The 27,353-nt window shown below is 38.9% G+C and overlaps 1 protein-coding gene across 6 annotated transcripts; it reads left to right on the forward strand.

Annotated features, from left to right (window-relative positions):
- Window positions 1–522: 522 nt before the first annotated feature.
- On the forward strand, window positions 523–27,047 carry CLK4 (CDC like kinase 4). 6 transcript variants are annotated; one of them, XM_025446615.3, is made up of 13 exons: window positions 523–666; window positions 7,480–7,640; window positions 12,210–12,432; window positions 13,550–13,640; window positions 14,031–14,097; window positions 17,889–18,005; window positions 18,096–18,262; window positions 18,458–18,552; window positions 18,809–18,938; window positions 22,129–22,211; window positions 25,478–25,557; window positions 26,205–26,295; window positions 26,385–27,047. In XM_025446615.3, the coding sequence occupies exons 2-13, from the start codon at window positions 7,480–7,482 to the stop codon at window positions 26,523–26,525; spliced, it is 1,446 nt and encodes a 481-aa protein (XP_025302400.1). In that variant the 5' UTR covers window positions 523–666; the 3' UTR covers window positions 26,526–27,047. The 6 variants fall into 6 exon arrangements, with proteins under 6 accessions (XP_025302400.1, XP_025302399.1, XP_048971912.1 ...); XM_025446614.3 differs by lacking the exon at window positions 523–666 and adding an exon at window positions 3,992–4,134; XM_025446616.3 differs by lacking the exon at window positions 523–666 and adding an exon at window positions 4,789–5,059.
- Window positions 27,048–27,353: the final 306 nt, after the last annotated feature.

Raw genomic sequence — 27,353 nt, forward strand, 5'->3', positions numbered from 1 at the left:
ATTAAAAGAAAGGGTTAACTCCAGAAGACTTGAAGACGAATATGTATTACACATTTTACGTAGGGTTCTACAATGTTTGCAAGATATTTAGGATTTAGGTAAATATATTTTCCCTGCAATGGCTTACTGGATGGTTGACAGTTGAGACTATTGGCAAGTGGGGGTTGAGAAAGTAATTTATTAACCTGGCTCCAAAGCCTTTTCATTGGAAGCAGTGAAAATTTACAAGGAGATTGGAAATACCAGCCTATCCTAGTCCCTCTAGCACCTTCCAGCACCCTTTTACGCCCCTCCTCATATACACTAGGCCAAGTGTTTTGTGTAGCAGGGAACTCTTCTAGCATTTTCTGATGGGACTGAATCCTGCTTAATAATCCTGTGCTGTGTGAATCTCCTCACAACCAGCATCAGGAGACACTGGAGGAACGTGGGATGCAGGAGAGTCCTTTGTGACTTCCTATTGAACAGTGAATGAGGCACACTGAGGCCTTTCATGATCCTGATGTGCTGGAGATAAAACTGACCCATTGTTTCATCATGAGCAGCTCTCGATGATATATCACTGTGGAAAGTGGCTTGGCTTTTTTTTTTTTTTTTTTTTAAGACAAACTCCTTTGGTGTTGCTGAATGATGGACTCGGCATATTTTCCATAAGGACTAAGTAAAGTAAGTTGCTATGTACTTTGTTGTAAGGAGTTGAAGCAGTTAGCAGAATGGTTAAATGCAAAGTACTTCAGAGCAAGCAAAGCCTAAGACTAAATCTTAGTTCTAATACTTGATAACTGTGACCTAGAGCAAATACCAAAGATCAATCACTTTACAGGGTATTGTTTAGATGATTAAATTAGGACATTATGGATATACGGTGGTTATTTAATTACTTAGTGGATATTTGATAGCTAAACATGAATGAAAAATTTGAGTACACAATGGTAATTATCAGTAATAGGCAACTTAAACCAGAGGTTATAACTGTAAAGGATTGTTTATGTCTTCACATTTCTCTATAGAGACACTAAGATTTTGTTAAAATTAATTTATGCAACAGTTTAGACTTTTTCTCTGGAGCTCTGTTCTCAGAGATGACTGTTTCCTATGTCTGAGGTTAAGCACATAGAATATCTGTGCCAGACTATACAAGAATATTCCTCTGGTTGCTTTTCAAAACTAAGATTTTCTTCATTTCTATGCAAGAACACGTATGCAAGTTAACTTAAGGTTTTCTTGGGCATATGTGTTCTTGCATTGAAATGAAGCTACTGGATTAGGCAGTTTTTCCAGTGTTGGTAGTAGATTCACAGAAATTTAGACTTCATTAAGTCTTCTGACCAAAGGGTGTTTATTTTCAGGTAACTGACTTAATAGTAACTAAATAGAAAGAGGTTGAGGTACCATGTAAGATTATTATACTAACTGGCAGTTAGATGGGTGTCTGAGAGTAAATTCCTACTTTTATTTAATCCAATTTAAACCAACTGAGTAAAATGGCCAAAAGCAGCTTATGTAAATAACCTACAAATAGGCATTGGGTTTGGAGCACTGAAATACCAAAGACAATATAAATCAAATCCTTGTCTCCAGTCAAAGCACATAAGCCATAGAGAGCAATTGGGAACACCATCGTGCTGTATTACATGTAATAGAGACACTAGTCACAGGATGTTCTCAACCTTATCTGATCACTCTATACTGTCAAGTATGAGTCTCCTTGGTGGCACTCTGGAGTTTAAAAACTCAAAATGACACTAAAACAAATAGTGGCAAGTACAAAGCAGACCCTGCTATTGGGTAACACTATTCTGTGATGTCTATAAATGCCTCTGTAGGTGCCTTTCCACTTAGCTGACTTTTCTTTTAAGATTTTGAGAGAGAGCATGAATGCAATTGGGAGAGGGGCTAGGGGAGAAGGACAAGCGGACTCCACGCTCAGTGTGGAGCACTAAGCGGGGCTGGATCCCACAACCCTGAGATCATGACCTGAGCTGAAATCAAGAGTCAGACACCCAACTGACCCAGCTACCCAGATGCCCCTCTACTAGGCTACCTTGCAACACTGTTGCTGTTGCTGTTTGAACACAACGGTGCACTATCCTGACCACATTCTCTTATAGTCTCTTGAGACAAAGATGCCTCATATGCCTCATGCTACAGCAAAAAGAAAAAAAAAAAAAAAAAGCAACTTTTCTTTGGTGCCAGCTTCAATTTATGCCTTTATATATGCAGCAAGCCGAGCCCCACTTTACCTTGCAAGATGGCCCAGTCCACTCAGTTCAACATTTCATCTGATAAATGTCCCTGAAACAGTATGTGCAATCAGTTGTAGAACCAGTAAATTCCAATTTTTTCCAAAATTGGCTGATATACCTTGATGGCTCCAGGCACATCAGTAGGCTGTGGCCACCTGTTTTAGGACCTTATCTCTAACTGGAGTAGTCAAGAGCAGGGTAATGGCTGGGAAATGATCTAGTCAAGGACAGAATTTTAGAGATGGATGTGGAAGGATGGGCAAGATTTAAACTTGTAGATACAGAAATGTTGGCTCTTTTAGATTTGAATAATATTGTCTGTTTCATTCTAAAGCATCAAGAATTTTCACCTCCAATTTTCCAATTATCTTTTCAATTTCTTCACTTCCTTGAAGTGTGGCACAATCTTCGTGAGAATTGATGTATTTTCAACTTCACTTCTTGAAGGCTGTGGTACAATCTCCATTACAACTCAATTTATTTTAAGTAGGTGACACAAGTTTCCAAGGATATCAGATCATGAAATTACAGTGATTTCCTTTCACCTAACAATATACAAGAGTTCAGATCTTCCACACACTATTGAGTTTATGCCCATAACCATCCAACTTCGCTCTCCTAAATTTGATTTCCGGCTCTCCTTTTTACCCAGTGAATCCTTGTCAGAGTATAGAATCCCCTTGACACTTTCCAGTACTTAGGGTACCTGACCCCTTCCCTGCATTTGGCGCTGAAAGCTTTTCCTTCATTCAAGCCCTTCTCCCCCGTGCTTTCTCTGACACCATGCTCTTGGTTCTCCTCTCCTGATCATTCCTTCTCAGGCTCTTCTTCCCTTTGAAATGTTTCTTAGGGCTTAGACTGGTTCTCTTTTCTCTACCCACTCAGAGTTGGAAACGGTCTAGGGATTCTCAGAACTGCAAAATACTTCGAGATAAGCCCTTTAAGAGATGCTCACTAGCTCTCAAACGTTACTCTGCCTCGGTTAAATGAAACTCGCGAAAATGGGGGCATCGTTAGGGAACTTTTCCAGCTACCATCTGCCCAGGAGGCAGGGGCCCTAACAGGAAGAACGCTGTACGGAGTCTCCGTTGAAGCTTCCTCATTCTTTGTTGTGTTCTTCTGATTAGAAGCATGGGCCTCAAAAGGAGAAGGCACCCTGAGCTTGTTTTCGGAGACATCCTCTTTCTCGGCCCTACTCCATTGTAGGAAGCTCCAGGGAGGCTGGACTCCTCGTCTCCTGTTCTCTGAACTGCCCCTAGCACCTGCACAGAGCAGGTTTGGGGCTTAGCTGTTGCTTGTTGGCACTTTCTAGGGATGGAGGGACGGCAGCCCGAGAGCCACGGCGCGGTCCGCCCCAGAGAGCGAACGGGAAACGGGGCCGCGGCTGGCTCTGGCTCTGGCTCTGGCTCTGGCTCCGCCTCTGCGGAGGGGGAAGCCGCCCTCAATTCCACCTGAAGGAGCAGACGCGTGCTACCGGGTTAGTGCCGGGCACAGGTATTTCCTCCGGATTTCCTCCATACTCCGCCCCTCTGCCCGCGTCCCCACCCCCACCCCGGCGCGATGAAAACAACCGAAGGTTCCCCGCACCCCACCCCCACCCCCACCAGGCGTCGGGGCGGGGCCTCGCCTGAGCCGCGCAGCCGCAGTGCGGAAGGCCGGCCCGGCCCTGGACGCCACAGGGGCCCCGCCCCTTACGCGAGCGGCGGGAGCGCGCGAGCCTCTGTCACGCAGGCGCGTTCGCGCGACGTAGGTGGCGCTAGAGGCCGCCTGGGGGTTGTGAGGAGACGGCGCTGCCGCCATTTTGTAGGGTGTTTGTCGCAGTGGCTGCGGAGAGAAGACGGCGGTTTGGCGACGTTTCTCGGCCAGAGGGCCTTTTGGTTTTGCGGAGGTGAGGCTTTGGGTGGGTTGGGCTGGGCCGTGTTCAGTCTGAAGTCTCGAAGCCAGGTGTCGGAGAGACGACCCGGTGCGGAGCCTTGGGCGGTCGGGGTGTCTGGGGCGCACAGCCCCGCTGGTGGCCTTTACAGCCTCGGGCTGTTTAGGTGCCCTGTAGGTTTGAAGCGCTGAGGCGGCGGGGCCGCGGTCCTGCCGCTGACTGGTCTCCGGGGGCCCCGGCCGCTCGCGCCGCCGGCGACAGCGCGGACCCGTGAGGAAGACCCTTGGCGAGCGGTCCGTAGGGCTTGTGTAGCCGGCGATCGAGGCGAGCCTCCTTGTGCCCGGTGGCTGCCGCGCGCGGGTAGCGACCCGGGGGCTTCCCGGAGTCCGGACCGCCGGCCTTGACTGCCAGTGCGCCGAAGGCCCTGGCCGGGTGCCTGGGGCGGGGCGGAGGGGGTGGGGACTGCCCGTGAGCCCAGGTGGTGGCCCTGAGCTCGTGCTCGGGAGCGGTGGAGACTGGGAGGGGCTGTGCCGGCCCCGCCCCGCCCCCGCCCCGCCCCCGCCCCCGCCCCCGCCCCCGCCCCCGCCCCCGCCCCCGCCCCGGCCCTCCTGTCGCTGCGCCGCTCTCGGCGTTTCTGATACTTCCGCGTCACGTTATCCTTGAGCGCAAGCTGACCTGGCCACCCTGCCCGGTGTTGCTTCACAGCCGTCCTGGTGTGATTGTGCCCCGTGCACACCCCCCCGTTACCCACCTAGTGCAGGCCTGGAGCCGTCTAATCGTAACTGTAACCTGTTTGGATGTTTACAAGCCATAGTTATAACGTAAAATTGTGGGGTATGAAAGGCAGAGAGTCATTTCTAAGGTGGATCCATTGTGTCCGAGGTTTCCAGTGAAAGATAATGCGGTGATTCTGACATAAAAGGTTTTTTATTAATTGAAGGTAGTGTAATAATTACAGTTGTTTTTTTTTTTTTCCTTCTTGTGTGTGGATGTGAAGGAACTTTAGCTGTAACATACAGGCCTGGGATTCTTTGCCGCCTCAGACGGTGTTTCTGAACATTAGGAGGGGAAAACTTCCTAACACCTGAATTAAATTTAAAGTAGTAGACCTTAACTGGAGAAATGAAAAAATCGGGACGCCTGGGTGGTTCAGTAGTTGAGCATCTGCCTTTGGCTCAGGGCGTGATCCCAGGGTCCTCCCCCTGGGGAGCCTGCTTCTTCCTCTGCGATTGTACAATTCTCCCTTGTTAGCGGTGAGCTGGTTTTAGCAGACTGACAGAAGGGGGGGAGGCACTCCCACAAACTAGAGTAGATATGTCTTGTAAAAACTGCAGTAATAATGGAGAGTCATAATAATAATCCTCAGTCATCAAATGTAATTTTGCTGGCTGGGATTTAAGAATGCTTAACTAAGCTATTTTAAAGAGTTGCTGATGTGGTTAAAAGACAATTGGGGTGATTAAAGGAAGGTCTGGAAGAATTCCACTAGAAATACAAATTTTTTTAGATGGCTTTTCTGTTGTCCTTTGCCTCAAGTTAATTTGTACTGTCATTTCAGTTTCCCATTTTGAGGTAATTGTATCAAACTGGAATGCTCACTTAATAATTCGATTTACCTGACCAGTGCCCTCTCTTCTCTTTTTTTTTTTTTTTTAAGCAAAAAGCATGATACAAATATTTTCTTAGGGAATACTTCCCAGGAGAATTGCAGCTGCCTTTCAAGTCTTATTTTAATCCATTTGAAATCATTTAAATTTTTCCTTGATTTGTTTGCTTGTTACTTAAGTCATTTGGAAGTTAAAGGCATAAACAAAGCTGGTTTTGCTCTGTTTTACCTTTTTTTTTTTTTTTAGCTCTTGAGTTGTGAAACTCATCCTTTCAGCAGTTTGGATGTCACTGTTAAAAACTTAACTGCTTTGTAAAAGAATTCAGATGGGGAGCAGCAGATAGTGATTACATTGTTGGAACACCCAATGAGGTGTCTCAGGTCCTTCACCCTGAGCCTGAAAGGAACCTATGCATTAGAAGTTGTAGATTGAGGCAGGAAATCAGGGAATTGCACTGTCCTCATCTGATTTCACCGTGACCATATGCATCCTTGTAGATTGGTTTCTTCAGTCATCCCGGATGTATGTACAGCAATTATGTTTTCATTTTAGGACTAATTGCGAGATGATATGAAGATAAAGTTCTTGGATAGAGAAAATGAGTTTATAAAAAAATCTTTGTTTTGCTTTTCAGTTTCTCCGTTTGAATTCTGTGTTCTATTCACGTCCTAGTTTTTTCCCTGTAGCTTGGAGCCATTCTGAGATTAAAAAAAGGAACTCTCTTAGTGTTTTGTTTTTTTTTAATAACGTTTACCTTTAAAACAATGTCATCACCTATATTTAATGTCCCTAAGTGTTTCTCTGACTTCAGTTGTCTGGATTACAGAATTTTTCCAAAGCTGTACGACACTTAACATAGTTCTCTTTTTTAAATTTTTTAACGTATTTTTAAAATAGCTCATAGAAGTTAATGTTTTCTTAAACCATATTAATAACTTAATTAGGAGATCACTTATTATAAAAAGGTAAGGGACACCTGGCTGGCTCAGTCGATGGAATTTGTGACTCTTGGTCTCAGAGTTGAGAGTTCAAACCCCAAGTTCGATGTGGAGATTACTTAAAATCTTAAAGGTAATAAAAATGAGTTAAAACTCCCCAGATTATTAATTTCTAGCTAGATATTGTTGTCTACTGGAGGTTCTAAGCCTGAATCCTGGCTCTTTAACTATTTTTACAGTGGCAGTTAGGAAGTTGAAGATAAACACCAAACTGAGTATTTACTTAGAAAAATTGAAAGAAGAGGGGATCCCTGGGTGGCTCAGTGGTTTGGCATCTGCCTTTGGCCCAGGGCATGATCCTGGAGTCCCGCATCAGGCTCCCTGCATGGAGCCTGCTTCTCCCCTGCCTGTGTCTCTGCCTTTCTCAAGTAAATAAATAAAATCTTTAAAAAAAAAAAAAAAAAAAAAAGAAAGAAAGAAAGAAAGAAAGAAAGAAAGAAAGAAAGAAAGAAAGAAAGAGAAAGAAAGAAAGATTGAAAGAAGATGTATTATTAAGGTCTCTCAGTGTTCTGCATCATTTGGTACTAGATCTGTATGCTATTTACAGTCATCTGACATACCATAGAATGGTGCCCCATGCCTTAGGAAACATCAGTTACAAAGATTTTATTTACTTATTTATTTTTTTACTTACAAAGATTTTAGAACCTGTGTGAGCCCATGTGTTGAGTGTTTGTATTTAAATACCGTGTAATGTTTTATTTACTAAACATAGCCATTTATAGTCTCCACTCACTTTTCCCTTCTGTTAACAGATGCGGCATTCCAAAAGAACTCACTGCCCTGACTGGGATAGCAGAGAAAGCTGGGGACATGAAAGCTACAGTGGGAGTCACAAACGGAAGAGGAGGTCCCACAGTAGTACTCAAGAGAACAGACATTGTAAACCCCATCACCAGTTTAAAGAATCTGATTGGTAAATTACTTTTGAATTAGTAATATCTTAAAACTAGTTTTAATGATTTCTTATTAGATTAAGTAGCTTTATTCTGTCAGATTGTTGTATAATTCCATCAACAAATATTCAGAAAATGCTTATCAAGGTCCTTTTATAAACTAGACAGTGTGTAGGTGCTGAGGCTACAGTGGTGAACAAAACAGTTCTTACTCTTATTTATCGATGTCTATCTGGGAGTGGTGGGAGATGGTTGAGTCCCAGTTGCCAATAATGTAGTTGGGGCTGTAAGACACACAAACGGGTTAGTAGTAGTGACGATAGGATGTCCAGTGGGTGCTTTTAACTTGTATGCAGGAGGAGATAGGTATTTTTGGGTGCTCATTTAGGGTTCTACAAATGAGAGACGATGAGGGCTTGGGAGAGTTCATCCAGATGAGAAGAAAACCAGCATGTGCTGTTTGGGAATGGTAAAGTGCATGGGGGATCAGTCACGGACACTGTTCCATGGGTTATATTTGTAGATATAGCCACTGGGGGTGTGTAGGATTTTTAGGAGCTTGTTTATTGTAAGAACCAGTAATTTAGGAAAGGGTCTCAATAAAAATTTTTCAATGGCATGTGTCCTGTTTAATTATGCTTACTGTGTAAAATTTGGAGGTAATATTTATATAGAAATAAAGGAATTTTAAAGTTCCCAAAGGATTAAAGAAAGGCTAGGTGAGTAGCATTTCCTCCAGTCCGTCTTCCATTAACTTCCCTTTCTCATTTGTTTTGTTGGTTCTATGTTTTCTCGTTTTGTACAGATGTTCCATTGAGACTGTTTACCAGATTGCTTTCTAAATTAGCCAGCTGGGGTTACTTTAAAAAAGAGTATGTAATATTTTTCCTTCTCCATGCTAAAACAGACTTGTTCTGTGGAACAGTGAGTTTATTGGTAGTCATTGCAGACTAATCTTTCTTCATCACATACTGTCACAGGGGGAAGAGGGAGGATTTATGCCAGGATTTCAGTGACCTGAGCTAATTAAAACACTGTAGAGAAACATCTGTACTCTTCTGTTACAAATACAAAATGCCCTGTAAGCTTAACGTCATGGTAAATAATGGATAGATTATTATTCATTGTATATGTAGGAAGGAAGTGACTTAAGTAATGAACAGTTTTCATGTTCACAATTAACTACGTAAACATGATACTATATCAGTCCAGTTAACCAGGCCAACAGCTGTTTTGACATTGGCACCAGAGGTGTCTCATGGTAATTGCTCTCTATAATCTGGAATATTCTAATATTTGAAGGTTTAAAATCTTTACAGTAGTGTTTTTTATAAAATTATTGAAAAAAAATGAAAACCGTAAACTGTAGAGAAGGTTTACAACCTTCTTTACAACCTTTAGGTTGTAAGTCAACCTAAATAGGTTGCTAGTCCCCATTATTTCTATTTGTTCTTAAAAAATCTTTCTTTATAAGTCTTTGGCTCTGGTTATTTCCTGGAAATAGATTCTAAGAAGGATATTTTTAAGTTAAAGTGTGTGAACTCATAAAGCTCTTGCTGCATAGTCATATCTTTTTCTAGAAAGTTTGTACCAAGTTCTACAACTCTTTGCTCTTTCGTGATCTACATGCTCTTTCATGCTCCTACCACTCTGGCGTTTTGAAATGCCAGGAATGGTATTTTGTCTTAATTTGAATTTTTTAAGTTTTTAGTTAGTTTGTCCAATACCTATTTTATCTATTTCAGTATCTTACTGATTTTATTGTATATCAACTTTTTTAACCTTTTCATACATATTGCAAAGGGTTTTCTTCCCAATTTGTCTTTTGCCCGTAGCCTATAATTGGTCTCCTTTGCTACAGGCTTAATTAGTTCTGTACAGTATATTACGAAGACTGGTGTGGCTATAACAATGCTTTTATATATTGAGGTAAAAGTTCTTAAGTGTCTCCTCATGTAACCTAGAGTATGAATTCTTAAACTGATAATTCTCAAACTTGAGTATGAATAGAATCGCCTCAGAGGTATGTTTAAAATGCATATTACCAGATATAGATTCATTCAGTATAACCTGAGGCCTAGGGATCTTCAGTTTTAATAATTCCCTATTTTGATATTACTGTTATAAGCAGACCACCCTTTGTGAAACACTATTTCTTAAACTCAGCCTGGCATGCCAGATTTGCATGATCTGTTCCCAGCTAACTTACTTGGCTCTGTTCATTCCCCTACATGGAAAATTGGTCTTGCTGTAATTGTGTACATACTGTTTCCTGGGTAATATGTAGACAGTTTATCTCCCGGGACGTTATGGCTGCAAGTGATCTGTAAATGTGAGATGGTAATATGCCATTCTTCTCCCCTGGCATTTCTTCTACTTTCTACTTTGTCTAAATCTTGACCTGCCTTTAAGATGCAATGCTGCTTTTTTATGAAGTCTTCCCTGACCGTTTTAAGCAGTTTGAGTTTTCCACCCACACTATGATCCTAAGTATTCATGTAACCTTTCAGCATTTCCTGCATTGTTGAGTTTTGTTTTTATGTGAATAATCTCAAATTGTTCATTTGTTGGCAAGGATTTTGCCTTATATATATTTTTTTATCTTCCACAGGACCTGTGTGGAAATAAAAACGAATGCCCGTAGCCTCATTAGTCTTGGCTAATTTGAAGGACAACAGTGAAATATTCACTGGACATTGAGTGAATATTTTGAGAATTTAAATCAATCTGTTCATCTTGTCCACTTTGTCCATACATAGCCTTTATAATTCTATAGACTTTGTTTATGTAATCTCTAAGGCTTGGTTGTTATAGATTGAAGAGGTTCCTCATCTTTCTAGTTTATCCTCATGGCTTTACTTCACCTCATGTTTGTTAGTCTGTATATTGTTTATGGGTTATCTGCAGCTCTAATTTGATGCACTATTCCAGCTAAAGATTATTAGTTTTTTTCTGATAGGTTTTGGACTTTTATGGAAAGGATGCCTTACAGAATTAAAAAGGATGCCTTTAAGAGTGTGGTAATTCCTAGCACATTGTATTGTAGATCTCTCGCTGACAGTTTGAAGCCAGGTGATCAGGTCCTTGACCTAGACCCACATCCTAATATTCTGAGTTGTTTCTAGAATTTAAGATTGAAATTGGGGAAAGGGAGAGGGGATGGGGGTCTCCATTTCCCTAGCCTGGATTTGATGCCAACTCTGTTGAGTAGGAGTTTAGAGATGCTTTCCCTTTTATTTCTGCCTAAACCAGCCCCTGGGAAAAAGAGCACAGCATATTCTGGGGAAAAATAATGAGGTTGGTGAGGGCAGCTAGTCAACATCTGTCACTCCATTGCTTGTCAGGATTCTTTTAGCCGATTTGTCTGACTGGGCAGGTGTCCCCTCTCTCCCTCAGTGCTCCATGTGCATCCCTCTTGAAGCTTCGCACTCTGTTGAAGAGGACACCATCCCAGGTAGAGAGGGGGACGGGAAACTGGGCCAATTGAATCTATGTCCTTTTCTTTCCATCAGACCAAGGCTACTTAACTGCGATCTGTTGACTTCCTGGGGTCCGTGACCTCTATGAAATTCCTTGCCAGAGTTTTGTTTATGCATTTGTGCATTTTTTAGGGGAGAGGGTCCCTAGCTCTTTCATCAGATTTTTAAAGAGATTGATAGATTCAGAAGTTAATAAGCACTGTGGCACTAGGATAAGGTTTCCCATGTAGATTTTTTTAGTATTTTGCAAGCAGGAATGACAGGAAATTAAAAATGGAAAGGGAAATAGGGTGGTGCGGGTGGATGTTTTGTAATCCTGGGCAAGCAATTACAAGATCCTTTTTTCATTTATGGGGAATATATTTTAATGTCTTTGACACATGAGGCAACCTTCAAAAGTGGTGTTTTCTATTTCTCAAAAAGGAAAAACAGGAAGCTAGGAATACAAAGAGAGGAGATGGGATGGGTGATATGTGTAGTAAAATTGGCCCATATAATAGCAGTTAGAAAGTGCTCTACAACTATGGCAAATTACTTTCCTTCTAGGGATCTTAATTTAGTGATCTGTAAAATGAAAGGGCTGGAATATATGTAAGATTCCTTTTAGCTCCAGTACACCTTTCATGAAAGCATTCTGTGTGTGCCAGACATAAATTCACTTACATTAAAAGAGAAAGGAATCCTGTTTTGCCTGCCTCTGATTGTGTGTGGCTCTGTGTGGAAAGAAAGCAAGCCTAGTTACAGATGCATATATCATAAGACGGATAAATTTCAGAAGAGCAGTTTCGTGAATTTTTGGTTTTAACTTTAAAAGATAAAGGGACACTTAAGTAAACCCTGAACATAACGTAATTGACTCAAGCTTTGTTCCTTGATACGAGATATTTGATAGAAGTCTATCTGATGGAGAATGTGAACTTGCTTGTTCGGTTAAGGCAAAATTTTGTCTTTAAATTTGTGAGATAAGTATAAGCTCTAATCATCAGTTTGAGGTTTTTTTCTTTTATTGAGCTAGCTGTTTAAACCGAGAATTACTGAGAGAATGTTATGTTTGAATCACACTGTAGCAGAATGAAGAGAATGATTTGAAATCCTTTACTGTGTTTGCAGTCATTATTTAGAAGCAAGGTCCTTGAATGAGAGAGATTATCGAGATCGGAGATACGTTGATGAATACAGAAATGACTACTGCGAAGGCTATGTTCCTAGACATTATCACAGAGACGTTGATAGCGGTTATCGAGTCCACTGCAGTAAATCTTCGGTCCGAAGCAGGAGAAGCAGTCCTAAAAGGAAGCGTAATAGACACTGTTCAAGTCATCAGTCACGTTCGGTATGATTGATTTTGTTTTATTTTGGGTGGATGCTTATTTGTGTGTAAAAGCTCCTAATGAGCCAGTAAGTTTTGAAAAAGTGTATATATACATATAATATTATATGGATATATTATAATTGTGTTTATATTACTTGAATTCTTAAACATCCAATTCTCATAGCTAATCTATATTATTAGGTAGCCTTCATTTGCCCACATTTACTCATTTTCTGCAGTCCAGATCATGAGTTCTTGATTTTAGTATTAAAAATATTTTTGTTTTGTTATATAATTTTATGAAAAGATGAAGCACCCATCTTTTTTTTTTCATTTTAAACTTTTTTTTTTTTTTAAACACTTTAGAAGAAGCCATTTTCCTGATAGTTGGATACTAATCTAGAATGTTGCACTGATGGATGCTTAACTGTTATTCTCTACGTAGGGAAGTCCCAGAGCACAGTGCATCATTATCCATAGCTAGTTCCATTGAAATTCTGAAATGGGTGCTAAATGGAAAATGCATTAGCCAAAAGCGTGCCTTTTTTTACACTGAGACATCTTCACTTGTTTGTTTAATCAGTAAACTTTGAATAAATTGTTTTCTTCCCCAAGTTTTCTTTAGTAGAACTAGCTTTGATTAGATTGAACATTGAAATTAACTAGCATTTATTTCCCCTTTTACTTTAATTATGTATATTTTAAAATATTGCTAAATAAACAATTTCAGCTAATCCTGACATTTTAAAGCCTTTCCTGACATCTAGACATCTCAATTCACAGCATATGCTATTTTATAGCAAGAGATTAGTAGATCATGACATTGCATTCTTTAAATTTCAGACTTCAATTAAATCAGTATTTTAAAGAGACAATTGTGTTGTTTTTTTTCTATTGCCACTTTAAGTATCTTATCTGAAAATCTGTTCCTTGCCATGTTTTTCTTCTGTAACATAAACTGTGCCCTGTGAATTTCTGGGGACTGAATTTGAAATTGCTCCTGCCAACTGTTCGTGGCCTGGTGCTTATCTGAATGCCTGAATATCTCCCCGCTGAATGAATTGCGTATTCTGCCCTGAATTCACTCTGATATATTGATTGGCTGGACGATCTTGGTGCTGCCCACTTGCCGTTCCAGAAGAGCCACCGAAGGAAAAGATCCAGGAGTATAGAGGATGATGAGGAGGGTCACCTGATCTGTCAAAGTGGAGACGTTCTAAGAGCAAGATGTATAGAATATTTTTCAACACTTTTTTAACTTTGCAGACAGAATAATCTTTTTAAGAATAGTTTGTCAGCGGGGGGCTAAAGAACTCTTCATTGCTTTTTTGTTTTGTTTTTTGTGGGTTTGTTTGTTCTTTTGTATTTCTTCTTTTCTGTAGAATTTAAATATTTCTAAAGTTCCAAAATAATCAGTGGAATTTGAGATTAGAGCAAGAAAGATAGCTCTATCTAATTGTTTTTGTAGCAGCTGAAAATAAAATAATTTGAGTGCTGGAACCTTAGTTATGCTTTGATAGAGATCATTTGAAAATATTCCACACTTAAGTATTCATTGTTTGAATAACTAGATGATTTGTCCTCGGGTACTTACCCCTCTTTCTCCTCCCTTACTTTAGATGAAATCGTGGACACTTTGGGTGAAGGGGCCTTTGGCAAAGTCGTAGAGTGCATTGATCATGGCATGTAAGTTGTTTTTTTCTTTTTTGAACATCCTGATATTTCTTGAGGGGAAGGATCCCTAATTTAGATGAAATGGTATTTTAAGTAGTAGCCATGTGTTTTTCTGGGTGGAGTAAATATCTGAAATTTCTTGGCTGTGTTTGGTTATTTACCATGAGTATGGATTTTGATCAAGAATGCTGACAAATTCGGGGGTGTCCAGCTGGCTCATTCAGTGGAGTGTGTGTGACTCTTGATCTCGGGGTTGTGAGTTTGAGCCCCACCACAGGTATAGAGATTACTTAAAAATAATATCTTAGGGATCCCTGGGTGGCTCAGCGGTTTGGTCCCTGCCTTTGGCCCAGGGCACGATCCTGGAGTCCCGGGATCGAGTCCCGCGTCGGGCTCCCGGCATTGAGCCTGCTTCTCCCTCCTCCTGTGTCTCTGCCCCGCCCCCCCCATCAAATAAATAAATAAATAAATAAATAAATAAATAAATCTTAAAAAAACAACTATAAATAAATAAATAAAATAAAATCTTAAAAAAACCAACTAATTTTATCAGATGGCATTTATTAAAGTGGGTCTTCAAGTGAAGGGATTTCCCAGAACTTAGGCCTTGGCCCTTAAATGACATTTAGAGTGCTTTGCTTTAGTTTTGAGTAGCAGAGACACTAAAACTAAAGCCTGTCTCATCTTTGTCAAAAACATGTATTCCTGATCTGAAAGTTGCACAGTGGAAGAAATGACCTAGCAAAAAGCAGTCTGCCCTGGAGTGTAGTTAAGGGAGTTGAAGGGAACATCTTCCGTTTAAAAGGTTTTGGAGGGCAGCCCAGGTGGCTCAGTGGTTTAGCGCCTCCTTCAGCCCAGGGTGTGATCCTGGAGACCCTGGATCGAGTTCCACATCAGGCTCCCTGCATGAAGCCTGCTTCTCCCTCTGCCTGTGTCTCTGCCTCTCTCTCTCTCTCTGTCTCTCATGAATAAATAAAATCTTTTTAAAAATTAAAAAATAAAATTAAATAAATAAAAAATTAAAGGTTTTGGAACCTACTAGGGGCACTGGCTCAGTTGTTTAAGTGTCTGCCTTTGGCTCAAGGTCATGATTTTAAGGTTCCTGGGATCAAGCCTCCATCAGGATCCCTGCTCAGCCGGGAGTCTGTTTGTCCTTCCCTTCCCCCTGCTCACGTACATTCTCTCTCCCCACCCCCTTCAAATAAATCAATATATCTTAAAAAATAAAAGTAAAAGGTTTTGGAATCTTCTAGCTTTATTTTGGAATGATCCATAATTACCACTGGAAAGGAACTCTGCAATTAAGTACTAAGTACCAGTAGAAGAATTTCATTTTATCACAGTTGTGCTCCGTACCCTGCAGATCTTGTATATTGTTTCTTTAAGCTTCATGAAATAAAAGTTTCTATGGCAAAAAACAAAAACAAAAACAACAAAAACCTTTATTGCCAAAGGGTTATATTTGCATATTAGAGTTAGCTTCTTAACTATAAAGAAATTCTGTTAAAGCCTGCAGAATAGAATCCAAATTCTTTAACGTGTTATACTAAATGCTTTCTGATTTGACCCCCCTGTGTCTTGTTTTAACATTTTCCTCCAGGGTCTCTGTTCTATAGTTAGCAAGCTTTTTTTTTTTTTTTTTTTTTTTTTAAGCAAGCTTTTTTTGTAAGTGAACCTCTTTAAAACAATTTTATAGTTCAATTGCACATCTCTAAATTGACATCTAAAATTTTTCATCGTAAAATAGTTGAGAAGGATGTGATTTCCTCCTTATTTAAACATTGATATGTTTTTAAAAACTTTTGTCTTTAAATGTATTTGAGGGAATCTAAATACTATAGCAACTTAATATACCTACTAGTGTTACCATGAACCAGTTCTTTTTAAATGCTTAAACATGTTTTGTTATTGAAGTTACTTTTATTCTGTTTTCCATAAAATATATTACTCTAAGTATCTTTTATTATCACCCTATCTTTTCTGCAACAAAAATCTGAACGTAAAGTGAAATTTTGAAATATTTTGAAATACTGTTAGAAGTTTCCAAAATGAGTGTTTGAGGTATTCAGTTGATCAAGTACAAATCTTTGGCAAATTTTGATACTTATTGGACTTAAATATAAAAGTTATTTGGAAATATGTCTTTTATTGGGTTGGTTGGGACTTTTAAAAAAGGAGTACACGTATTCATAGCATGCCTTAAGTGCTTAATATTAAATGTGTTCTTTTTTTTTAAGATGACGTAGCATTTTTCTTTTTTTTTAAGATGATGTAACATGTAAGTTGAAGGTATACAGCTGTTCAGTGCAGTATAATTACTGTAGTAGTGTTAGATAACAGCTTTAGTAACTTTTCATTCATAGAGGTATAAGCACTGAGAAAACTTGGTCATATGGTAGATAAGACTAGAAGGAGGTTTGTCACAGTGGTTTCATAGCAGCTCTTTGAAGCCTTGAGATATATGCCAAGTGTCATAGGGAGATACCATCAAAATAAGTTTTTAATTATCAACTCACAATTTGACTGGGGCTTTGTTGAAAACAGTGAATTGGGGACCACCTGAGTTGGGAAAAAGGTTTGCTATCCTGCCACTAGAAAAATTTGTTTGCCGCAAAGATTTTTTTTTTTTTTTATAGCTGTAGGACACATCCTTTTGTAAGATTTTTTTACAGATTTATCTATTTTGAGAGCAAGAGAGAGAGCATGAGGGAAAGGGCAGAGGAGAGAGAGAATCTCAAGCAGACTTCTTGTGATTTGACCACCAAGCCTGACTTTGGGCTTGATCTTGTGACTCTGAGATCATGACCTGAGCTTAAAATCAAGAGTTGGCTGCTGAACAGACTGTGCCACCCCGGTGTCCCTTGGGCACATACCTTAATATACTAATTAGAGGTGTATGAGGTTTTCTCTTGTGTAAGGTAGAAGGGCCATAGTAAAAAAGAAAAAAAAAAAGAGGCTTGAATGTTGATACAGCTTCAGGAAAATCAGATTTATAAAGAAGACAAAAGGAATTGGAAGGTTTAGAAATCCATTTCCTCTAGATCACTTGTGACATGTTACTTTTTAGGAAGTATTACAGATACACCAGTCTAAATCTTATGCCCTACGCTAGCTGTTTCTACCTACTTGAATCAGTGAATGTGCTAAACATTTTCTCGGCTTCCTGACTTAACTGATGGTATTTCCTATATTTGAACGTGTTCCTCTTTCTTCCCAAATCTTACAGATTGGCAGCTATTTTTCAGGGCTCAGTCATGTGTCACCTCTTCTTTGAATAAGTTTGAGCTCCCCTAACCCCCTACATGTTAGTCTCTCTCATCTCTTTGCTATATGGTAGCTCATACGAAGTACTTATAACCTTGTAAGCTGTTCATGTGTCTTTTTTCCACTAGACTTTGAGGTACATAGGGGCGAACCTTGTCTTCCATCGCTAATACCTATGTACCCTCTGGCATAGGGTGGGTCTGTTCTGGTGAATGAGCAAATGCTTTCAGCAGTAGCATATTCTGTTGGAGGTTTTGTGTTTATCGTTGTCTTTTTTTTTTTTTTTTTTAATTTTTGTCTAAAATCTAGGTAAATTTAAAATTCTGGAAACATTAAAATTTGTAAGTATTTAACCTCTATAAAATGTTTTCTCAGAACGTTTTGAAAAGGTATTATATGGAATCTGATACAGGATGCCCTGAAAGACTCTTTTAGAAAAATAACAGTAATTAATATTCAGTAAGGTTATGTTTTAGAGGACACATATCTTCAACCTACTTTTGTACATATATCTTTTTCACCTTAATTTTGTTTTTAAGGGATGGCATACACGTAGCAGTGAAAATTGTAAAAAATGTAGGTCGATACCGTGAAGCAGCTCGTTCAGAAATCCAAGTATTGGAACATTTAAATAGTACTGATCCCAATAGTGTCTTGTAAGTATAAACTTGAACTGTGATCCATCATATTGCTTCAAATAATCAGAATTCTGTGAACTGACTTGTTTTTATTTTGATCTATTTTAGCCGATGTGTCCAGATGCTAGAATGGTTTGATCATCATGGTCATGTTTGTATTGTGTTTGAACTACTGGGACTTAGTACCTATGATTTCATTAAAGAAAATAGCTTTCTACCATTTCAAATTGACCACATCAGGCAGATGGCATATCAGATCTGCCAGTCTATAAATTGTAAGTATACTTGATAAACTTTAAACACCAGAAAATTTAAAGCTTTCATTATACAACGACATTTCACAACATTGTCACTAAAAATACACGTTACAGGTAAAGATGAAACTCCTATATCCACTGCTAATCCTTACTTCCCCCAATATAGATAAAATATGTAAGTGAAACTAATAGTGTCTTTTTGTTCTCTTATAGTTTTGCATCATAATAAATTAACCCATACAGATCTGAAGCCTGAAAATATTTTATTTGTGAAGTCTGATTATGTAGTCAAATATAATTCTAAAATGGTAAGTTAAAGACTTGTTTTAATTTTGTTGGTGGTTTTTTAAATTAATTTAGCTTGGTGATCCTTGAATGAGGAATTTTCACTTCTGATGCTGGTTATATCCTGATGTTTAATCTAAAAAGGATAATTCTTCTCTACCTTTCTCATGGAGTTATTTTAAAAATCAAAAAGATAATTCATGTGCAAGCCTTTTGAAGAACTATAAAGTATTATATGTCTTTACTGATCTTCATGTTGACTCAACTGTATTTCTCTAGAAACGTGATGAACGCACACTAAAAAACACAGATATCAAAGTTGTTGACTTTGGAAGTGCAACATATGACGATGAGCATCATAGTACTTTGGTATCTACGCGGCATTACAGAGCTCCAGAAGTCATTCTGGGTCAGTAGACACCACCTTTCCTTTTTTTCTTTTTCTTTCTTTTTTTTTTTTTTTTGACACCACCCTTCCTAATACTGTAATTAAAAGAAAAGATCCCCCCCCCCCAAAAAAAATGGTTTACTAGGGATGAGTGTGATTTTCTGTACACATACAGAAAATATTATCTATCCTAAGAAAGACGGTTTGGACATTGCTATAAAAACTTCCTGAATGGGAAAAATGTGATACCATCTGTAAGGACATTGAAAGTGGTGGTGGTTTTGTTTTGTTTTGTTTTTAATTTTTATTTTATATAAGTAATGTATGTATGCTTGCTCCACGCTCACCATGGAGCGCAGTGCAGAACTCCCAACTCCCATCCCTGAGATCAAGACCTGAGCTGAAATCAAGGGTTGGACACTTAACTGATTATGCCAGCGAGGTGCCCCAAATAGTAGTTTTTTTGTTTTTGTTTGGTTTGGTGGTTTTTTGTTTTTTTTAAACAAGCTAATCTTAGATCATAAAAGGGCAAGTTCTGTCGGCAATGTATATTGCAGCAATGTGAAGTGATGGGGATAATGGGGATACTTACTTTCATGTCACAAAAGCATGGTGCTATAGAAGTGCTAAAGGTCTGGTTGGCAGATGGAGGTCGAGGAGAAAGAAGGGTAGTCTTAAGAGGTGAGCTTCTTAACGTGAGAAAGGTTAAAGAAGAAAATGACTTTATGGTTCAGTTTTAAAATAAGAGGGAATTCAGTAAGGGAGTGTGTATTTTATGACTCATAATGTCAGAGATCAGGTCTTGTTAATAGAGTAGGGAGGTGTCGGGGTTGGGAGCTCGGAGACAGTGGGGGAAGTTCAGATCAGGTACTCTTGGGAAATGGTTACATGGACCAAGCTTTTTAGCCAAAAGAAGGGTCCAGCTGAGGTTGGGTAGTAGAACATTTTTATGGACTGTTTCCACTTTTCACCTTTTTTTGTGTAGCAGGAGTTGGTAGTTCAGAATAAGAATAAGCCCCCTGAAGATTTTTACTTGGGTTGAAAGCTTGGTAGAGGCATAAGATATGCAGTGCTGGTCAGTAGAACTTTCCATGTGATGGAAATATTCTATATTTGCAGCATCCAGTGTGGTAGCTGTTCGCCACATGTAGGCTGCTGTGTGCTTGCAGCGTAGGTAGTGGGACTGAGGAACTGAATTTTAAGTGTTCAGGTGTAAATAGCCCTTCATGTGGCTGGTGGCAGCCATGTTGGACAACACGTTTTGAGCTTGTCTTGGAATGGATGATGATAGGATTTCTGCTTAGTATGGTCTGAAAGGAGCTGTTGTATTACAGTAGTTTAGAAAGTGTATTAATGGTTGAGGACTATAAAGGCTTCAGGGAAGGTGAAAGAAATGATATGAAGAGTCTGTGGACAGATATTTTTCAGAGCTTAAAAAGACATAACTTCCTGTGTTCTCAGTTTTAAGATGCAGATTTCCCCCACATGTTACCATGAGGAACACAACACAAAATAACTGGCATTTTTCCTTTGTTATTGGTACATAAAACAGTCATGTGTCTTGCTGTTAATGGCCTCCTAGATTGGATAAAATATAGTAATTCTTAGTAATTACAGTAACACAGTTCCAAGTATGGCCAGACTAGATAGTTGATAGAAATCCAAAATTGGGGTTATTGCCCTTGAGGAAAAGAAATCAGGAGGTTGGGAGATTGGGAGATTAGTATGGTCCTCTTTGTTTTTGTGGAGTATTAATCTTTAGGATTAAGGCAGAATTAGGCTGGAGAGGATGACGAAGTCAGGGGCTGCCATTCCAGAGAGCAGTTGGTTTCCTGTCTTGTATGTTGGTAGTGAACAGGTATTAAAGTTGAGAGAGATACAAGGAAGTGAATGATGGGGAATTCGAGAGTCCGAGCACTAACTTGGCAGAGAATGGGGATGGTTTAGACCGGCGAGCGGCAAGAAGGGTTACATCACTTGGGAGAGAAGCTGCTTTGGGAGATTGGAGTGGCTGGAGAAGAAAACATTAATTTTAGGTCAAGGAACTATCATTTGCAGATTTTTTTTATGTGTCACTGTAGGTAGACCCAGGTTCAGTTATCCATTTGTTCGAATGATAGGCACTGTGAGGGTTAGCCCGAAAATAAGTAAATAAGATGACTAAATCATAGGCAAGGTTTTTGAATGTGTTGTTTCTTCCCTTTCACATTGCTGAAATTAATTGAAATGTCTTTTAAAGTAGGTTTTATTTATACATTATTATTTTACTAAATATTTGATCTTTAACAAAATGAAAACAGCTCTATGGTTTACTCTTTTTCTCCTTTTCAGTTACGTACAATCTTAAGGAAACTAGGTATTTTATTCTTTCCTGATTAGCACTGCTATTGAGGATTGTGAAGGAGAAAATATGTATGATTATACTCAGCCTGAAAAGTACATATATAAGTAGATCCCTCCCTGTGAACTTTAAATGGCTAATTCTGCTTATTATGAAACTGTTTATAATATTTATTTATAATCCTTATATAATTTATGTAAAACTATAGTAGTATTTTAAGGCAAGATGTAAACTGAGGCTTTAAGCTGTGATAAGTGGTTAGTAATTACATTTTGAGGGTGATTACCAACCTGTATTCACTAAATAAAATGTAAAATTTCCTGGAACAACCATGAACTGGGTATGACTGTGTTCCCCATTGCATGCAATTCAGAGAATATGGAGTATTTGCACAAATTGGTAGTTATATGTGGAAAATCCTGCTAGTCGCTCTCATATTTTACGTAAAATGCCCCCTCCCCAGATTAATGCACTAGTTTGTTGTAAGGATATGGAGAATTATGAGCATTTACTGAGTAACATTTAATATAAAACGAAAAATGTAAACTGAGTTTACTGTCCAATTTTCCCAAATGGGCTAGGTGAAGAGAGCATACATGTAGGGAAGGGTGTAGTGTGTTGGCAATTAAAAATTGTTGCATATACAGGTGTGTTTTGGGGGGTGCCTTGGTGGCTCAGTTGGTGAAGCATCTGCTTTTGGGCTCAGGTCATGCATGAGTTTAGGGTTTGAGTTCTGAGTAGGCTCCCTGCTCAGCATATTCCCCCCCCCCCCCCCCCCGTTATCTGCACTCTCTCATTCGCTCTTTCAAATAACTTAATTTAAAAAGAAAAAAAAAAAAAACCAAGTGTGTATTTTTTTTCTTTTTACAGCTTTAGGTTGGTCTCAGCCTTGTGATGTTTGGAGTATAGGTTGCATTCTTATTGAATATTACCTTGGTTTCACAGTCTTTCAGGTATGTATTTACTAAATACTGTTTCATAATTAATTTTCAGTGTTAAAGGCATGTGAAAATTTTGGCTTCCATATTGAAAAGTTGGTGTAGTAGTGTTCTTCTTTAAAACTTACATTTGCAAGATGGTCATCCTTCTCTAAGACCAGAATTGGGTGAACAACTCTTTGGTAAATGGTCATAGTCCATTTTGCATGTGATTGAGTTTTTATTTTTAACACACGGTTCATATTGTCTTGTGTTGCCATTTTTTATTGAGCTCTCCTGCATAATTAATGTTACTGCAATGTTACCATGTTACTGCAGCCAGTTTTAATTCACTTCTAATTATGTTGACTATAGCATGGCCATGAACAAGCCACTTATTCCTTTTTATAAAATAATTCAGGAATAATAAGTTGTATTTTACACTATGACCCCCTAGGCACATTTCAAGGCACTAAGTGTATAAAGAAGAAACAGCAACTCTGTGCTCAAGGAAGTCGTGCAAAAGATAAGATGTGGGAAAGTTCACAGTTTAATGTGGTTGATTTGCTATCATGGACAGTGTAGAAAGTGTAGTGGGAACCCAGGAAAGATAGACAGTTCTATTTCTTCGAAGAAAGTCACTGAGGAGGTAGGAAGTTTAAACCAGTGCTACAAGGAAGATCAGGGATTTGTAAGAAAACTAAGGAGTGTGTGGCCCCCTCAGGAAGAAGACATTGTACCAATAAATGTGTAGTTAGGGAACAGTAAATAGTGCTGTCAGAGTATCTTGTATAAATGGGGAAATGACAGTAGGCAGGGACTGACTTATGATGGGCTTTTTGGATTGAAAGGTACTTGTTTCCCAGAAGTTAGTTTTCCAGGATGTAGACTAATCCAAAGTAAAAATGATTTTGTACGCTTGTCATTCTGACCTTTATTTATTTAGAGATTATTCCTCTAGGTTTTTAGTTTGTTTTTGGTACTAAAATGTCCGTTTTATGCAATGATAATAGGTGTTAGTAGTTGGTTTTGTTTTGTTTTGTTTTTAATTAAAGTCCTTACTGGGCAAAACAAAAGTAGGAAACCTTACTTAAGTCTCTACTTTCTTCCCTTAAATTCTACTTACATCTGAAATCTAACAGTCTTTTAAAAGCTTTAGGTTGTGCAGGCATTGAAGAACTTTTAAGTAGGGCTGTGATGTGATCAGTGTTCTGATCTGTTTGGGGAGTTGGTAGGGGTAGGGATGCAGGTTTGGCACATTCTGGCTCACACTGTTGAGGTTGACTTGAAAGTGGGTGATGCAGGATGGAGAAGAAGTATCATGAGTTAAGAGTCAGGTGGTGGCTGTTGTAAAATTGTGTGTTCTCTGCTTGTGGGGCTTATCACCAGACTTGTTTCTGTTTCTGATCCACAGAGATCCTGTTAAAAGTACTCTTAGTTTATAGACAAGTTTGATACCTAGAACCATGGTGACCAGTCAGTTTTTAGAGGGGGTGTATATGGTTTGTGGTACTAAGCTGAGAGCCAAGAAAGACTTCTGTTTTAAATTCCACCCTCCAGAATATTTTTTTTTAAATTGTGGAGCTAGCTCTTGGCTGCATCTACTATGAGAATGAAGACCATTGATAGCCGTCAGACTGTCAACATTCCAGAAAATGTCAACATGACTGAAGGGATGCACTGTTGTTGTAAAGAACTCCAGGGGAACCCTGCAGAGGGACTTCAGTCACATCAATGTAGAACTCAGTCTCCTTGGAAAGAAAAAGAGGCTCCAAGTTGACAAGTGATAGGAAATAGTATGTGCTGTAGCCAGTGCTTTTCTGTCTGTAGTCCTGTATAGAACATGAGCAAGGGCGTTACCCTGGGCTTCCATTTCCAGATGAGGTCTGTGTATGCTTATTTCCCCCATCAACGTTCTTATTCAGGAGAATGGTTTTCTTGTTGAAATCTGAAATTTCAGGGCAGCCCGGGTGGCTCAGCGGTTTAGCGCTGCCTTCAGCCCAGGGCGTGATCCTGGAGACCCAGGATCGAGTCCCACGTCAGGCTCTCTGCATGGAGCCTGCTTCTCTCTCTGCCTGTGTCTCTGCCTCTCTTTCTCTCTGTGTCTCTCATGAATAAATAAAAAAAAATTAAAAATTAAATCTGAAATTTCTTCAGTGAAAACTGTTTGCAGGGTTTGGATAAAGTCACCTGTTGCTTGTTCAGTATCTCTCAAGCAAAAAGAGGAGTTAATTCTTGAAGGAAATGACACTGAACTTGTATCAAATTCAGCTGCTTTGATTCAGCAAGCCAACAATAGTTAAAAACAAGGATCTCAGGAAATTGAGGGGTGGTCTCTGAAAAAGGAACAGTTGAGCAGTCTGATGAATGACATCTGAGTTGTCACATTACAGAAACAGCAAGATGCTGGATGATCTTTCAGACTTACTTATGATATTTTAAAACCAAAGAAAAGTATGGAGCTAGTATTACTTCTGTCATGAGTTAAGCACTGCGCTAGGAACACTAGTTGTTTTTAAAAAGCATTACACACAGCCTCTGCTCTTTAGATTGAGAGTTGGCAAATGATATTCTGCTTGATGTGTGCTTTAATGAAAGAAAAAGACTATGTGACAGGGATCATCCGTGGCTAGCCAGGCCTGAAATATTCACTCCTTGGACCTTTACAAAAGTTTGCCAGCTTCTGATTGAAGAGCACACCATTTCAGCTGTAAGTGTGGTGGTTTTCTCTCTTTCCCTTTAGCCAGAGTTTTGTTACTATGTGACTTAAGAACATGAGTTTTGACTTAGATCCATGGCTCACCTTTCCTCATTTATGAGCTAGTATCTCAGCGTCTTGGACACTCATGTTCCCATATACGGAGCTGAGGATTGTGGAGAGAATTACTGGAACTATATTTTTATTGCCTGGGATTAGATGGTAACATATATTCACTGGTGAAAGGAGGCCACTTTGGGGTCAGTAGCTGAATAAAGGAGGAGAGCTTTTTTCTGGTATTCTTCCTTCGTTCTTCAGTAAGCAGCGCAAAAAATGAAAATAAGGAAATTGTTCCGTTAGTTTCACATTAAATTACGTGTCATCCACTATGCAGAACCTTGTTGGATATCAGAAAGACTTCCATTTTACTGGTTTGCACAGATAATACAGCTCATTCAGTATTGTTCATCTTCTAAGCAGAGTGTAGTATCAACTGTGCAGCTGTCTAATGTCCTTTAGTGTCCATGCTGTTTTCTTGTATTTTCCTTTATTGTGCATGTAGGGACAGAGAATGTGCTAATTTTGTTTTTCCTGTGTGTTTCAGACTCATGATAGTAAAGAGCACCTGGCAATGATGGAACGAATATTAGGACCCATACCAGCACACATGATTCAGAAAACAAGGTACATTCTAAAATGAAAGCCCTTTCTTGGGTACATCCAATGCCCTGTATTCAAACTGCACAAACCCAGCTTTGTTGTTACTGCTTGTTCCAAGGACTTGCGATTGAGAATGTTTTTTTTCCATAAAATCAAAATTTTAAAATAATTTACCTCGTGATCTAGCAAACAAAGGTGGTATTTTTTTACACTCAAGTTAACCTTTGCATAAATGTTTTCCTAACTTGATAAAAACAATAGAATAGTAAAAAAGAGTTTGATTTTGGAGTCCTATCAATTGAAGTTTTTATTCCATACTTCTAGCTAGCTAGCTGTATTGCCCTTGGACAAGATACTTGAGTGGTTTGCCAACAGCTGCACCACCCCATTCCACATGTAGTGAAAGGAGAACTCCTAGGACTGAACCCTCTTCACCGTTCTATGCATGGTATTTATGAACCACTCAGGTGGGGCACTGAAACCTCAGAGGGTGCAACAGTATGGAAGATGCGTTATAAAGGATCTGATATGTAATTGCTGAGGTTTTTAAAAATTGTACACATGTCTATGTGTCTACATAGGGCCGTCCATGCTTCCATCTATTAGTAGGGGTAGAGTAAATGTGTGGCTCTTTTGTTACTCTTACTGATCCAGACTTCTTTTTTTCGTAGAAAACGCAAGTATTTCCACCATAACCAGTTAGACTGGGATGAGCACAGTTCTGCTGGCCGATATGTTAGGAGGCGCTGTAAACCATTAAAGGTAAAAGAAAGAAGATGATGAAAGGTTTTTAAAAAAATGTTTTTAAAAACTATTTTAAATCTCTTAAACAAAAACGTTTCTTTCCCCAGGAATTTATGCTTTGTCATGATGAAGAACATGAGAAACTGTTTGACCTGGTACGAAGGATGTTAGAATATGACCCAGTGAAAAGAATCACCTTGGATGAAGCCTTGCAGCATCCTTTCTTTGACTTATTAAACAAAAAATGAAATGGAAATTAGTGGTCTTACTATATACTTCTCTAGAAGAGATTACTTAAGACTGTGTCAGTCAACTCTAAACATTCTAATATTTTTGTAAACATTAAATTATTTTGTACAGTTAAGTGTAAATACTGTATGTTTTGTATCCATAGCATAATTACCTTGTTAATGAGGAAGTATGGTCTTGATAATGAATGAACTATAAAAGTTAAAATTAATTTTCCTTTTTGAGATTAATTACCATTTTTAAAGATCTTTGGAATATTCTTTGTGTCCAGTGATAAATGTGATTGATCTTGTCTTTTGTACATGGAGGTCAACTCTTTGAAGTGATTTTTTTGAGTAAAAGGAAATCTTGACTACTTTATTCTTTATATACCTCAAATTCAAAACTTTTCGTAACTTTAAAGTTTTTTCTGTAATTGTTGAACAGGTAATAAGTATTAACTCCCAATAGGCAGGTATTGGAAACCAAAACCCATAGGAAAATGTTTACTGTTGGAATTTCATTAAATTTTAAGAATTGTGTTCTGTCTCATTGGGTAATGTCAGTGGTGATAAGGAGCATTCATGGAAAGATCAGTTTATCCATCATGACAGGTGGTGTAATAAAACCACATACACGCTTCATTTAAGGTTAAGGTCTAACTGGCAAGTCACAAAAAAAAAAAATAGGAATTCTGATGACTAAGGATTTAATTTTTAGTTCCACATCAAGGAGTTTTGAAATTGTGGAACAGCAGTTTCTGCATCAAATGCAGTAAATAAATATTTCACCCTCAGCCTATGAGAATTAAGATTATTGAGCAGTTTATATTTGTGTTAATCTTTAGT

Source organism: Canis lupus, chromosome 11, assembly GCF_003254725.2.
Source record: "Canis lupus dingo isolate Sandy chromosome 11, ASM325472v2, whole genome shotgun sequence".
NCBI classification, from domain to species: Eukaryota; Metazoa; Chordata; class Mammalia; order Carnivora; family Canidae; genus Canis; species Canis lupus.